Source organism: Babylonia areolata, chromosome 17 (genome assembly GCF_041734735.1).
Source record: "Babylonia areolata isolate BAREFJ2019XMU chromosome 17, ASM4173473v1, whole genome shotgun sequence".
NCBI classification, from domain to species: domain Eukaryota; kingdom Metazoa; phylum Mollusca; class Gastropoda; order Neogastropoda; family Buccinidae; genus Babylonia; species Babylonia areolata.
In genome coordinates this window covers 3,305,123-3,318,141 of record NC_134892.1, presented here as the reverse complement: position 1 = coordinate 3,318,141, position 13,019 = coordinate 3,305,123, and the positions used below count along the sequence as shown (strand labels likewise).

The 13,019-nt window shown below is 40.8% G+C and overlaps 2 protein-coding genes across 2 annotated transcripts in view; one reads left to right on the top strand and one right to left on the bottom strand.

Moving 5' to 3' along the window:
• LOC143291583 (PR domain zinc finger protein 10-like) overlaps positions 1-3,201 on the top strand; it is a 38,741-nt gene extending 35,540 nt beyond the window's left edge. The window contains 1 exon segment of the mRNA XM_076601513.1: positions 481-3,201. Within this exon segment, the coding sequence (XP_076457628.1) occupies positions 481-762 (282 nt within the window). The 3' untranslated portion in view covers positions 763-3,201.
• Positions 3,202-5,955: 2,754 nt separating this feature from the next.
• Positions 5,956-12,964, bottom strand: LOC143291582 (transmembrane protein 218-like). The gene is made up of 3 exons (XM_076601512.1): positions 12,717-12,964; positions 8,176-8,278; positions 5,956-7,256 (listed from the first exon to the last, which is right to left on the bottom strand). Exons 1-3 carry the CDS (start codon positions 12,821-12,823, stop codon positions 7,116-7,118), a joined length of 351 nt encoding a protein of 116 aa, XP_076457627.1. The 5' UTR covers positions 12,824-12,964; the 3' UTR covers positions 5,956-7,115.
• Positions 12,965-13,019: the final 55 nt, after the last annotated feature.

Sequence of the window (13,019 nt, the reverse complement as noted above, 5' to 3'; positions counted from 1 at the left end):
AATAAGGTGAAGAATTTCTCAGATTTGAAGCTTTATGTTTGTAACAAAATGAGCGTACCAAATGCACAGTCAGCTTTGCTCTCTCCTGATGAAGCAGTTCTCTTCACTGCATTGGGAGGTGTCAGAATGGTCAAGACTTTTATCTGCCAGTATAGTGTCTATTTTCTGGGTTCAAGCTGAGTGTATAGTCATTCAGATGAGACGAAAAACCAAGGTCCTGTGTGCAGCACACACTTGGCACACTGAAAAAGAACCCATGGCAAACCAAGTGTGGTCCTCTGGCAAAATTTTGTTGCAGAAATCCACTCTGAACGGTACACAAATATATACACATGTATTTGAGGCCTGTTAAGTGCTTTGGGTTATGCTGCTGGTAAAGCATATGCCCAGGCAGCAGATATGGTGTAGACTATATGGATTTGTCTGAACTCGGTGACGCCTCCTTGAGAAACTGACAGTGCTGTCCCCTGCCTCTCACAGGTGCAGCCCAACGGAACTCTGCAGCCAGCCACCATTGAGCTGAGCCAGCTGACCCAGGCACTCACCGCTCAGCAGTTTGCCACTCACCCGACTCAGCTGCCGGCTGGCACGCTCATCGCCACCCCCTCCAACTCCCAGCAGCCCCAGGTGCTGAGCACACAGCCCATCAACATCTCCATGGTGACCAGTAATGGCGGACAGGCCATTCCCGTCTCAATCCAGGGCAACCAGGCCTTTGTGCCGCGCACCTGGTCCACCACTGTGCAAACGTTTCAGCGTTGATGTGTGGTTTGTGTGTGAATTTTGTGGGTGTATTTGTGTGCTATTGTGCGTGTGTGAACATTGTGTGGGTATGTTGTGTGTGGGTGTATTGTGTTGTGCGTGTGTGTGTGCAAATTGGGTGGTTATGTTGTGTGTGTTGTGTGGGTATGTTTGTGTGTGTTGTGTGGGTATGTTATGTGTGTTGTGTGGGTATGTTTGTGTGTGTTGTGTGGGTATGTTGTGTGTGTATATTTGTGTGTGTGTTGTGTGGGTATCTTTGAGTGTGTTATGTGGGAATGTTGTGTGGGTATGTTGTGTGTGTTGTGTGGGTATCTTTGTGTCACTGTGTGTGTTGTGTGGGTATGTTGTGTGGGTATCTTTGTGTCACTGTGTGTGTTGTGTGGGTATGTTGTGTGGGTATCTTTGTGTCACTGTGTGTGTTGTGTGTGTGTGTGTGTGTGAATTATGTTGGTATGTTGTGTGTGTATGCGGGCTGGGGGTGAGCATGTGGGTGTGATTTGTGTGTGCATATGTGTCTTCGTATGTCTGGTGGTGTGTGTGATTTATGTGTGTGTGCACGTGTGTGTGTGTGCATGCATGCATGCGTGTGGGTGATTTACGTGGGCATGTGTGCGTGGGTGTGAATTATGCAAGTTTGTGTGTGTGCATGTGATATGTGGGTGTACGTTGTGCTGGTGCATGTGTATGTAGGGTATGTGTGTGGTTCATGTGGAGGATGTGGAGGAGCTGTGCATGTGTAAGAATGGTTGTGAAGTGTCTGCATGCATCTGCGGGGAGGGAGTCGGGAGAAGGGTGGTGGATTGTTAACTGTTTGGTTCTTGATTATTTATTTATTTGTACATATATACTGAATGTGTTTGTGTATGTGCGTACATGATGTTTGAGGGAGTATGTATGTATCTCTCTCTCTCTCTCACTCGCTGTAAAACTAGTTACCCTACTGTTGTGAATATGACTTTGTAACCACCCTCATTGACATGGGTCTGAGGCCTGTTCATTGAGCCATTCAGTTCTCTCTCTCTCTTGTCTTTCTCTCTCTCTATATATATGTGTGTGTGTGTGTATGCATGTATGTATGTATGTATGTATGTATAAATATAAGAAACAGAGAGAGAGAGAGAGAATGGTTGGTGGGTGAGCAAAAGGAGGGACAGAGTGAATAAGGTGGGAATGGAGAGAGAGGTTCAAGTGATGAAGTAGTAGGTGTTGAACAATGACTTGTAATTGAGAAAGAATGTGTTTGTGATGTATGCACTAGAGAAAAGGGGTAAGAGCCAAGATACAGTGTTGCAAACAGAGTTCTTTTCTGTGCAAACTTTTATGTATTAAAGTCTGGTTATCCTTGGAAATGCATACAAATAAATTTGTGAGAGGTGTCTTTGAGACTTGTCAGTTAAGGCTTTGGTCCCAATACCATGTTTTCAGATCCATTAATTGAGCAGTTTCTTAGAAACACAGTGGAGGCTTCTGTCCGGACACCAATTTTTCTGATCTGGTAATAAAAATGTTTGATTCAAGAGTGCAAGTAGTTTTCAGACTGTTAAAAATAACCGTCTGCTGACTTTTAGTTACTTGTTTAGTTTCTTTGCTGTCCAGAATTACTTTAGCCTTCCCTTTGTGCCGCACAGTTGCAGTATGGCCAATATTATTACTTTTGAATACTGTGTTTGAAAGGATTTTTTAGCTTCTGTATCTTATGTTAAAGCTTCAAATTCATGAAGATGGAAAATTGCATGTAAAAATCGGTGTTCCTATAGCTTTTTGATTTGGTTCTGGTGTATCTTTCTTTACCTGTATGATAGTGAGTGGAAACATTATAGGTTGCTGGCTTCAAATGTGAATGATTGTATTGTTTAGCAGAAAGAAGCTGTTATGTGTGATTGGTATTGAATGTGTCGTGTTCCTGGTTTCAGTGACCGTGGAATAGACACACACCTATGCAACTGGGGGGGGTAAATGTCTAATAACACTGACCTGTGTGGTACAATATTTAGCCTTGCCTCAACATTTTGAGATTGTCTCCCCTGGCTTATTTGCCTCCAGATATTGTCTGTCTGACTTTTTTTTTCGCATTTCTCGTCTTTTTGAAAGTTTGCAGACAGTAAATAAAGTACGTTTTCATGGAATAGCTCTGTAATCTACTTCTCTTTGTATGACCTCATTGCTTTTTATGGATGTAAATAAGAAATTCATCAAATCTTTTTTCATGCTTTCTTGGGTTTTTTTGGTTTCTGTAATAGTTTTTGTGCAGACATTGGTGCCATATACTGATACCCCCACCTCCCCCTCCATGCCCTCTCTCACCCCTACACTCCGCACCCCAGATATTTTATATTTCCCTGAATACTTTATTTCTTTATTTATATTTTAACAAAGCAAAGGTTGCTTCAGTCGTGTGGAAAACCTGGTTGTGAGTCAATAAATGTGATTGCATTTTTATACACTTGTTTTATTTCAGAAATAAGATAACCTGTCAGTGTGTGCTCGAGATGTGTGTGTGTGTGTGTGTGTGTTTGAGGAGGGGGGTGGGGGTGTTTTTTGCCTCCTCTGGTTTCCTTACCTTGCACTGATGATGCACTGCATCTCCTGGGGAGAACAGAATTTGAACTGAGCATCTTGACCCTGGCTCATCTAACATCTACTTGATCACCTAACTCTACTTCCAGGTGACCTTTCACAATCCTTAGTTCTTATTCTTCTGCGTTCATGGGCTGCAACTCCCACGTTCACTCGTATGTACACGAGTGGGCTTTTACTTATATGACCATTTTTACTCCGCCATGTAGGCAGCCATACTCCGCTTTCAGGGGTGTGCATGCTGGGTATGTTCTTGTTTCCATAACCCACCAAATGCTGACATGGACTTCAGGATCTCTAACGTGCGTATTTGATCTTCTGCTTGCATATAACACACGAAGGGGGTTCAGGCACTAGCGGGTCTGCATATATGCTGACCTGGGAGATTGGAAGAATCTCCACCCTTTACCCACCAGGCACCGTCACCAAGATTCAAACCCAGGACCCTCAGATTGAAAGTCCAACGCTTTAACCACTCGGCTATCGTGCCCATCCAATCCGTAGTTCGAGTCACCTGAAAAACTCCAAAATGAAGTCCAACAACTGATGAGAATCGTTTCTAAAGATTTTAATTTTCCTGGTTTGGCAGAGTCTGGAAAAATTTACCCTTTTTCAGAAAATAAATGAAAAAGGAAAGTTACTTGGAAACAAAATGGCTTTATTTGGTCTCTGTCACTTTGCATTTTTACTTTTGCTCTCTCTCTCTTTTTTTCTTTTTTTCTGCCACACCATCACCATTTCAGTGGTATTATTCCATGCTGCTCATTCATGGTCCCCAATGCAAAACCACACCTGGATTTTGTCTGCTGCTATCACAGTGCCAGCAGTCTTCAGGGAGCTATCAATGTTAGGTTGCCGAGAGGCCACGCCCCAGAGGAAACCCTGCCTTGCTGCTGAGTCACTTAACCTTTCCCGTATGTCGTGGGTGTGAAATCACCCAGACAAGTGTTTTTGCTCTGTAACTCAAGTAATATTGAAGCCACTTCCACATAATTTCATGACTTTGTCCATAATATAGTTTACTACATATCCACTGAACATTATTTTCTTTTATACATAAACAAAGAAGTTATTAATCAATTAATGTCCCAGTACGTCGTGGGTGTGACGACACCCATACTCCCAAAGAATAAACCTTGCACGCCGTACGTCGTGGGTGTGGAGCCACCCATGCAAAGCTTGCGCGCCACGCGTTGTCGACATGACATCACTTGGGCTCGCTACAGAGGGAGATCAGAGTGACCTTGTCTTTTGTTGATCGTATCCCGGTTCAAGTCTGCGGTAAGTTTTACTCTGTCTGTCTCTCTCAAACATGCAATAATATTCACATGTAAACACGCAGATACACGCACATTCATGCAGCCGCCTGTGCATAGCTATACAGTCTGCTATTTGCCTCGAGCAGCACCGCGCGTGGGCTAAAAAATATCAGCACTGGCTAGGGATAGCCTTGACCGAAAGAGGATGGGCGTGTAGCCGCTAAAAAAAAACAAAAAACCAACAACAAAAACAACACACACACACACACACAAAAAAAACAACAAAAACAAAAAAACCGTTTTTTGTAACAACACTCTCTTCTCACGGGCAAAACTTATTCACAATGCGCCTGGTCAAGCACTGGAGTAAATAGCCTACACGCACAAGTGGAAACTGCGCATGCAAGTCTGCTGAAGAAAAGTCAAATTTGCTTTACGGACAGGTGTGGGTTACTGTGCACCCACGACGTACGGCAAGGTCTTATTTCTTCAGTGAAACCATGGGTGCCTACACACCCACAACGTACAGCGAAGGGTTAGTTCGTACACAGAAACCATGGGTGCCTGCACACCCACGACGTACAGCGAAGGGTTAGTTCGTACACAGAAACCATGGGTGCCTGCACACCCACGACATACAGCGAGGGGTCATTCCTTCTTAGAAACCATGGGTTTCTGCACACCCACGATGTACGGCGCGCAAAATTTTAGGCGACGTACGGAAAAGGTTAACAGTGTTCGGTGGTGCCAGTTCTTATTCAACATATGCATGACACCACCGACTAGGCCCCCTGTTGACAACAACTTCTTCTGCGTTCATGGGCTGCAACTCCCACGTTCACTCGTATGTACACGAGTGGGCTTTTACGTGTATGATCGTTTTTACCCCGCCATGTAGGCAGCCATACTCCGCTTTCGGGGGCGTGCATGCTGGGTATGTTCTTGTTTCCATAACCCACCGAACGCTGACATGGATTACAGGATCTTTAATGTGCGTATTTGATCTTCTGCTTGCATATACACACGAAGGGGGTTCAGGCACTAGCAGGTCTGCACATATGTTGACCTGGGAGATTGTAAAAATCTCCACCCTTTACCCACCAGGCGCCGTTACCGAGACTCAAACCCAGGACCCTCAGATTGAAAGTCCAACGCTTTAACCACTCGGCTATTGCACCCGTCTGCTGACAACAATAGTCGCTCAGTCATGGAGCCTGACTCAGCAAGCGTCCCCTCCACTTTTCATCCATGGTTTATAAAGTTGGCTGAAAAAAAACAGATGAGTTGACAGCTATTGAAAATTACTGAAACAGACCACATTCCTTGGACTTATCAAACACCTTTGCACAAAGACTACAAAATTTTAAATATTTATTTCATCATTCAGTGTCACTTTGATATATTTTGATATACAGAAACACCAAGTTCATTCCATTCCACTGTGAAACAAAATATATCAGAATCAAAGACACAATTATTATCAGCAGAACTAAAATACATGAATGGAGGTCTAAGTAAACAACCTGATGAAAAACCGCTTTAAATATACAGAATTCTTGACAGATCTGAACCACATGAGCTTATCAAAATGAACTGGATATTCTGTTTCTTCCATGCATGCAACACACACACACACACACACACACACAATCATCCACATTAATTTGAACATACATGTATGTTACATTACATTTTGGCAGTTGCACAGTGCCAACAATAGGCAAAATCTTATTTGGTGGCTATATCAGCATATCAGAGTAAACCTGCATTTGTTGCAGCAATGCATTAACAGAACTGGAAAAGAGCAGTTCAATCGTCCATTCTGGTTTGGTCATCAGACCAATAATTATTCTGGTTTGGCCATCAGACCTCTGGTCATTCTGGTGTGTTCATCAGAACTATGGTAATCTGGTTCAGTCATCAGACTTATATTCATTCTGGTTTGGTCATCAGAACTATGGTAACTCTGGTTTGGCCATCAAACCAAGTCATTCTGGTTTGGTCATTAGACCTATGTTCATTCCAGTTTAGTGATCACAACAAATTGGCCCAGCTCATTTTCTCAAGACAGCTTCAGAAAAGTGTAGCAAAATCTCAACATTTTAAATTGTCAACATTATGTCCACTGTATGAAAAATGCAGATGTCAGCATTTCAACATTAAAAAAAAAAAATCATATCCAAATCAGTCAACACACCACAAAAATCAAACGGAAGTGCACAAACAAAATTGTGAACATCTGCATACACACACACACACAAACACACACACATAAATGTACCACCCTGGCGGTAGAATTAAATGTGCCATAAAATAAACTATACATCAATCATACATGCTTTTATGTACATACATACAAACCAGAACCCAAACATTTTGTAAGGGACGAAAAAAAAAAGGCACTACAACATCATTATGCAAATGTCGGTACACATCTTTCCAACTTGCTTCAAACACACATACATATCACTGGAACTCATGGCTGATAAGATTTGAAACTGTCCTGATGGCCGAACATCATGCCCGTAATCTGCGTAACCGTTTGGCGTAGACAGGTTCCATGGCATGCTTTATCAAATACATGACCAGTCCGATGAGGATGAAGAGGGATAGCACAGCAATGATGACAGACCTGTAGATGATGGAATAGTCGTAGACCTGTAGGAACACAACAGAGTAACAGGATGATCACAAGCTGGAAATATCACATTTTATGTATTTGTGCTCAAGTTTAAACTTTAATAAAAATGTGGAAAAGCTTTTTTTTTCTGTTCTTTTTTTTTTTTTTTTTAAATCTCACAGCATTACTTTATAACAACAACAAAGTTGATCCAAAAGGGCACTGTCTTGCTTAATCCCTAAGGCAGTCTCAAGGACATCATTCTGACTCCACATGAACAATGCTGTTTGCTTCAAATATTCCTGGATTATACAAATCTTTTTCTTTGGGGCTGTGTAAACCTGTTAAAACCTGAAAATTTATCTATTCAAGATTTTTTCAGATCAAAGCAAATGCGGTTAAAATACAAGCATTAATACCCTGCTCAGGAGTAAAATACACATTACACGCACTAAAAACAAGTAGGTTTTCTTTTCATGTGTGTCAGTTTTGCTCCACTCAGCATCTATGCTGTGCACTACTTTAACCTGTCTTTCTGTCCTAGGTTGGTATCAAATGTGGTTATTGACTGTGTCCAAGATCCTGCCTTCTCTTGTCAACAGTTGCACACATACAAAGAAGAAAATATGAAAGGAAACACACACACAGTCCAAACACATCCGATACACATAAATGCACAGTCAATATATGCAGTGACAAACGCATGCATGCAGACACATGCACAAATGCATACAATACACAGACACATGCATATGTATGCACACACACATGCACACACACACACACACACACACACAAAAAAAACAAAAAAACCTCACCTACCAAGACATTATCTCTCTCTCTTTCTCTCACTCACACTCAAGAGTCAAATACATGGTGATAAATGCATGCATCGACATACATGCACACATACTTACATACATACACTTTGTACATATATAATCACAGAGTCCTCACCACAGCCTGTTCATCCTCAGTAGGAAACTGGGGATCACGAGGTATCACCACCAGAATGATAGTGAAAAGGCCTGCCACAAGGATCAACACTGGCCCAAGCTTACTGAAACACACATTGTATTCTCAGGATCAACACTGGCCCAAGCTTACTGAAACACACAAAGTCTCTGTAGGATCAACACTGGCCCAAGCTTACTGAAACACCAAGTATTCTAAGTATCAACACTGGCCCAAGCTTACTGAAACACACAAAGTATTATTAAGATCAAGACAGGCCCAAGCTTAGTGAAACACACGACCCAAACTGACACACAAAGTATTCTGAGTGTTACTAAAAAATATTCATAGTCATATTAGAGAAGCTGTGTTGCATTTATCATCTGGCTAGCCTTCAACAATGACATTTGCCTGAAATAAAAATGCAAACAGTATTTGTTCCAGAAATTATCAATCACACTACATTTCTAAAGCAGTCAAGGTTCTTGCAGTTGCCATATCAAACTTAATGTTTATACACTTAAATGTTTTTTGTTGTTGTTTTTCCAGTGTTACTGTTAGCTGTAATTTTTTTTTTTTTTAAGTGGAAATGGTGGGGGAGGGGTGTGGGGGGGATAAGATGAGCAATATAATTAGATTTTACAATATCACGAATATGCCTGATGGGCACAACAGCCGAGTGGTTTGAGCATTGGACTTTCAATCTGAGGGTCCCGGGTTTGAATCTTGGTAACGGCACCTGGTGGGTAAAGGGTGGAGATTTTTCCGATCTCCCAGGTCAACACATGTGCAGACCTGCTAGTGCCTGAACCCCCTTCATCAGTTCATGTGTATACACACGCAGAAGATCAAATACGTTCATTAAAGATCCTGTAAACCATGTCAGTGTTTGGTTGGTTATGGAGACATGAAAATACCCAGCGTGAATGAACCATGACAGAGTCACTGGCAAGTTGATGTTGGTCGTGTAAGAGAAAGATAAAAAGAAAAAAGAAGAAAGAAATGTATGTCCCCCGAATATTTTGTAGCATATAACATATAAGAAAATATTTGTTACATTTGTACTTTTCTTCCCATCCACTCTTTTATTACATTCAAGAGGGGAAGAAATGTAGAGTATATTAGTAATAATAATAATAATAATAATAATAATAATATTTCACTTTTGTATAGCTCAAGCATGAGCAAGCTCTAAGCGCTTCACAATCCAGTACCTGAAGTGAAACAAGAAAGCGCATAAAAAGTAGGAGAAACATAAAACAGAATCATTAATATCATAAAAACACAATGCACAAAACCCACAAAGTAACATACTCTAAATACTACAACTGTTACATGCCAACACACACACACACACACACACACACACACTCACACATGATTAAACATGATTCACTTAAAATACATACATGTAAAAAGTAGCATAACTGTAATTTGCATGTCATAAATTTTGTAAAAATTGTAAAATAAAGTTTTGGATAGAAAAGGTAAAAAAGCTAAAATGGGTAAAAATTGGCAGTCATTATCCCTTCCGAACCACACCACTGCCATCCATATATACCCACCCCCATTCTCTCTACTCAAACATCACACACACTCACACTGCCATGAGCCTGGGGCAACAGCACTATTCGAGTTATGACAAGTATTTTTTAAAGAGATTAGTTTTAAGATTTGCTTTAAAGGAAGATAGATGAGTTGTTTGTCTGAGAGCAATAGGCAGAAAATTCCAAGTTGTTGGGCCGCAAACAGAAAATGACCTCTTTCCATAGGAGGTATCGGGGAACAGTTAGCTGTGAGGAGTCAAGAGATCTCAATGTTCTGTTTGGCAAGTACGGGTTAACAAGTTCAGAAAGATATGAGGATGTGGTATCACAATTCAGGCACTGAAAGCATAGACAGGCAACTTTATATTCAATTCTGGCTTGAACAGGCAACCAATGAAGTGTCTGCAGGAGAGCCGTAGCACTCTCTCCTCTCGATGTTTTAAGGACAAATCTGTATTTTCTGGAGCTTGTAGGGTTTATCATTGGGAAGGCCAGCTAAGAGTGAATTGCAATAATCTAGGTGGGATAAAATGAAGGCAACAGCAAGTTTGTTGGCAGCATCAACAGACAGGATGTGGCAGATTTTACTTATCTTATGAGGCTGAAAGTAAATAACTTTACACAGGTGTTTCACATGAGTTTCCATCGAGATGGATGAATCCAGGTAAAAACCAAGATTGTGGACAGAACTAGAGAAAGAAATTTCTATGTCAGAACAAATGACAGACATTGTATTTATCTGCATGAGCTTATTTTTATTCCCAGTCAACATGAGTTCTGTTTTGTCATCATTCATTTTTAGTTTGTTTTGTTTCATCCACCTTGCTACTTTTCTATACCAGTTTTAAATCTACAAGCCAAACAAGGAATTTCAGATGGAATAGTAGAATCATGCAGCTGAGAATTGTCAGCAAACAGATGATAGTGAGATACAAATACAGACTGTTGGATGATCAAACTTAGACGTTGTGTGTACATTGTAAAAAGTACTGGTCCCAGGACAGAACCTTGTGGTACCACATATCTGAGCACAGGTGAAAAAGACTGGTTTCCATTTACAAGGACAAAGTGTGTGCAACCTGTTTATTCCATGAAACCATTTCAGAACAGTGCCATTGAGTCCGAACACAGCACGCAACTTTCTGACCATAATGTCATGGTCTATTGTGTCAAATGTTGCAGAAAGGTCCAGCAGTGACAGAATGGATACTTTGCTGCATCAGATGCTAGCAACAGGTCAATGACCACATGTGTTAAGGCCATTTCCGTGCTGTGTCCCTTTCTGACTGAAATGGCTCCAGGAGCCTGTGGATCTCAAGGTGTTTCATGAGCTGGCTAAGCACAATACGTTCTAGATCTTTAGACAGAAATGGGAGGTTTGATACTGGTTTATAGTTTTTCAGGTTTTTGGGATCAAGACTAGCTTTCTTCAAAAGGGGACACACCAAGCCATGCTTGAAGGACTTTGGGACAACACCCGAGGTCAAGGATATATTCATGATATTGGTAATAGTTGGTAGTAATTCTTCTAAACATTGGTAAAATATAGAATGTAGGACAAGATCAAGACTGCATGGTTTCTTTGGCATCTTGAGGATAACATCTTTGACCAGTTCCTTGGCAACTGTCTGGAAAATAGTGAAGTGTGTTCCATCAAAAGTATCAGGTTTGCCAAATTAGTAGGAGAATCTAAGCTACTTCTAATCATCTCTATTTTAATGTTTAGTAGTGAAATAATCAATAAACTTATCAGCTAGATTTTCAGAAGGTATATTGCTAGGCAGAACAGTGCAGACATCCTTCCCCATCATCAGGTTGGCCAAGTGAAACAGAACTCTGAAGGAATCAGTGACAGTAATTCTGTCATACTAATATTTCTTTTTATTTTAGCATTGCCGATCATTTGATTTATAACATTGTGTAAATGCACATAGATTATATCTGTTTGAAAATTTCCAGACCAAACTTTTGCCATTTTCACTCAGCGGAGCTACGTTGCTGTTTTGCCATCTTGATTCCAAGAGACATCTGGGGTGCACATGAACGATGAAACACAACACACATTGTAAGAGGGGCATGCTTATCAAGCAGGTCCTGGAGGGATGTGTTGTAGAATGTGATCAGGTCACTGGTATTGAGACTGCTCAGCGGAGCTACGCTGCTGTTTTGCCATCTTGATTCCAAGAGACACCTGGGGTGCACATAAACGATGAAACACAACACACATTGTAAGAGGGGCATGCTTATCAAGCAGGTCCTGGAGGGATGTGTTGTAGAATGTGATCAGGTCACTGGTATTGAAACTGATGGCAAATACTTCAGAAACATCAGCTTTTCAAAAATTAACTTCTAAAGATCAGTAATTGTGTGAGTACACATTTTTCTTTACCTTTAATCTCCTTGACATGAATATCAATTTAAAAGAAAATTTATTGACTTTGACGAGTGATTTACAGTACTTGTAAAAGAAAATATATATGTATCCCACAAATAAAAGGAGACCGATATTGAAGGGGGCATAAAAAAGGCTGTGAGGCCTAGGCAGTCAAATCCAGTCCCTACACTACTACTACTACTTTACAGGTTTTTTAAGCAGAGTGGTCTGATGTGAGTTTGTCAACAGGATGATCTGTTATTACAATAGTTATTACAATGTCATTAACCAATTCACAATTTTTTCCGCCTTCAAAAAGAAACGAAACTGAATGGAATGAGTACATGGGAAGAAAATGTGGATCATTTAATTTGTCTCTCACTGGTCCATCACATTAATTTGTTAATAATCTTTCGACAAAAGGAGTATTTAGGCATTAAAAATAGTCATCAGGATCATATCTCGACTTGCTTTACATGACATTTATTTTCACACATCCAGTGTTTTTGTTACTCTTCTTTTAACTCTCCTGAGACAAATCCGCCGGGTATTCATGACATAATAATGAATGTGAAAGAAAGGGTTTGCCGATAATTTGGAAACACAGAAGTAGCAAAACTTACGAGATATTGGTTGAAGCCCTTGTCAGGACCAAACACAGAAATATGCAGATCGCCCACACAAACGCGATTAAAAACAGACCCACACCAACACCCATAACACGAGCCATTGTGAGTTGTTCTATGAAATGCCGTCAAAGTGTAGTATATCTCTACATTTACAAAGTCTGGCTAACAAGTCTTGACAAAGCGTCCATGGATTCCATTTTCAGCGGGGTTTGGAAATAGCTTAAGCCGGAGGCTCCCATTGGCAGAACCTATTGATTTAGACCAATGAAACTGCCTGTAAGTTACAACGCACCAGTT

Excerpts from the sequence above, each read along its gene's own strand:
- LOC143291582 (XM_076601512.1), bottom strand. The coding sequence starts at position 12,823 with ATGGCTCGTGTTATGGGTGTTGGTGTGGGTCTGTTTTTAATCGCGTTT. Across the intron at positions 8,279-12,716 it reads AGGGCTTCAACCAATATCTC|TAAGCTTGGGCCAGTGTTGA; the intron begins GTAAGTTTTGCT and ends TGTGTGTTTCAG. Across the intron at positions 7,257-8,175 it reads CTGAGGATGAACAGGCTGTG|GTCTACGACTATTCCATCAT; the intron begins GTGAGGACTCTG and ends GTGTTCCTACAG.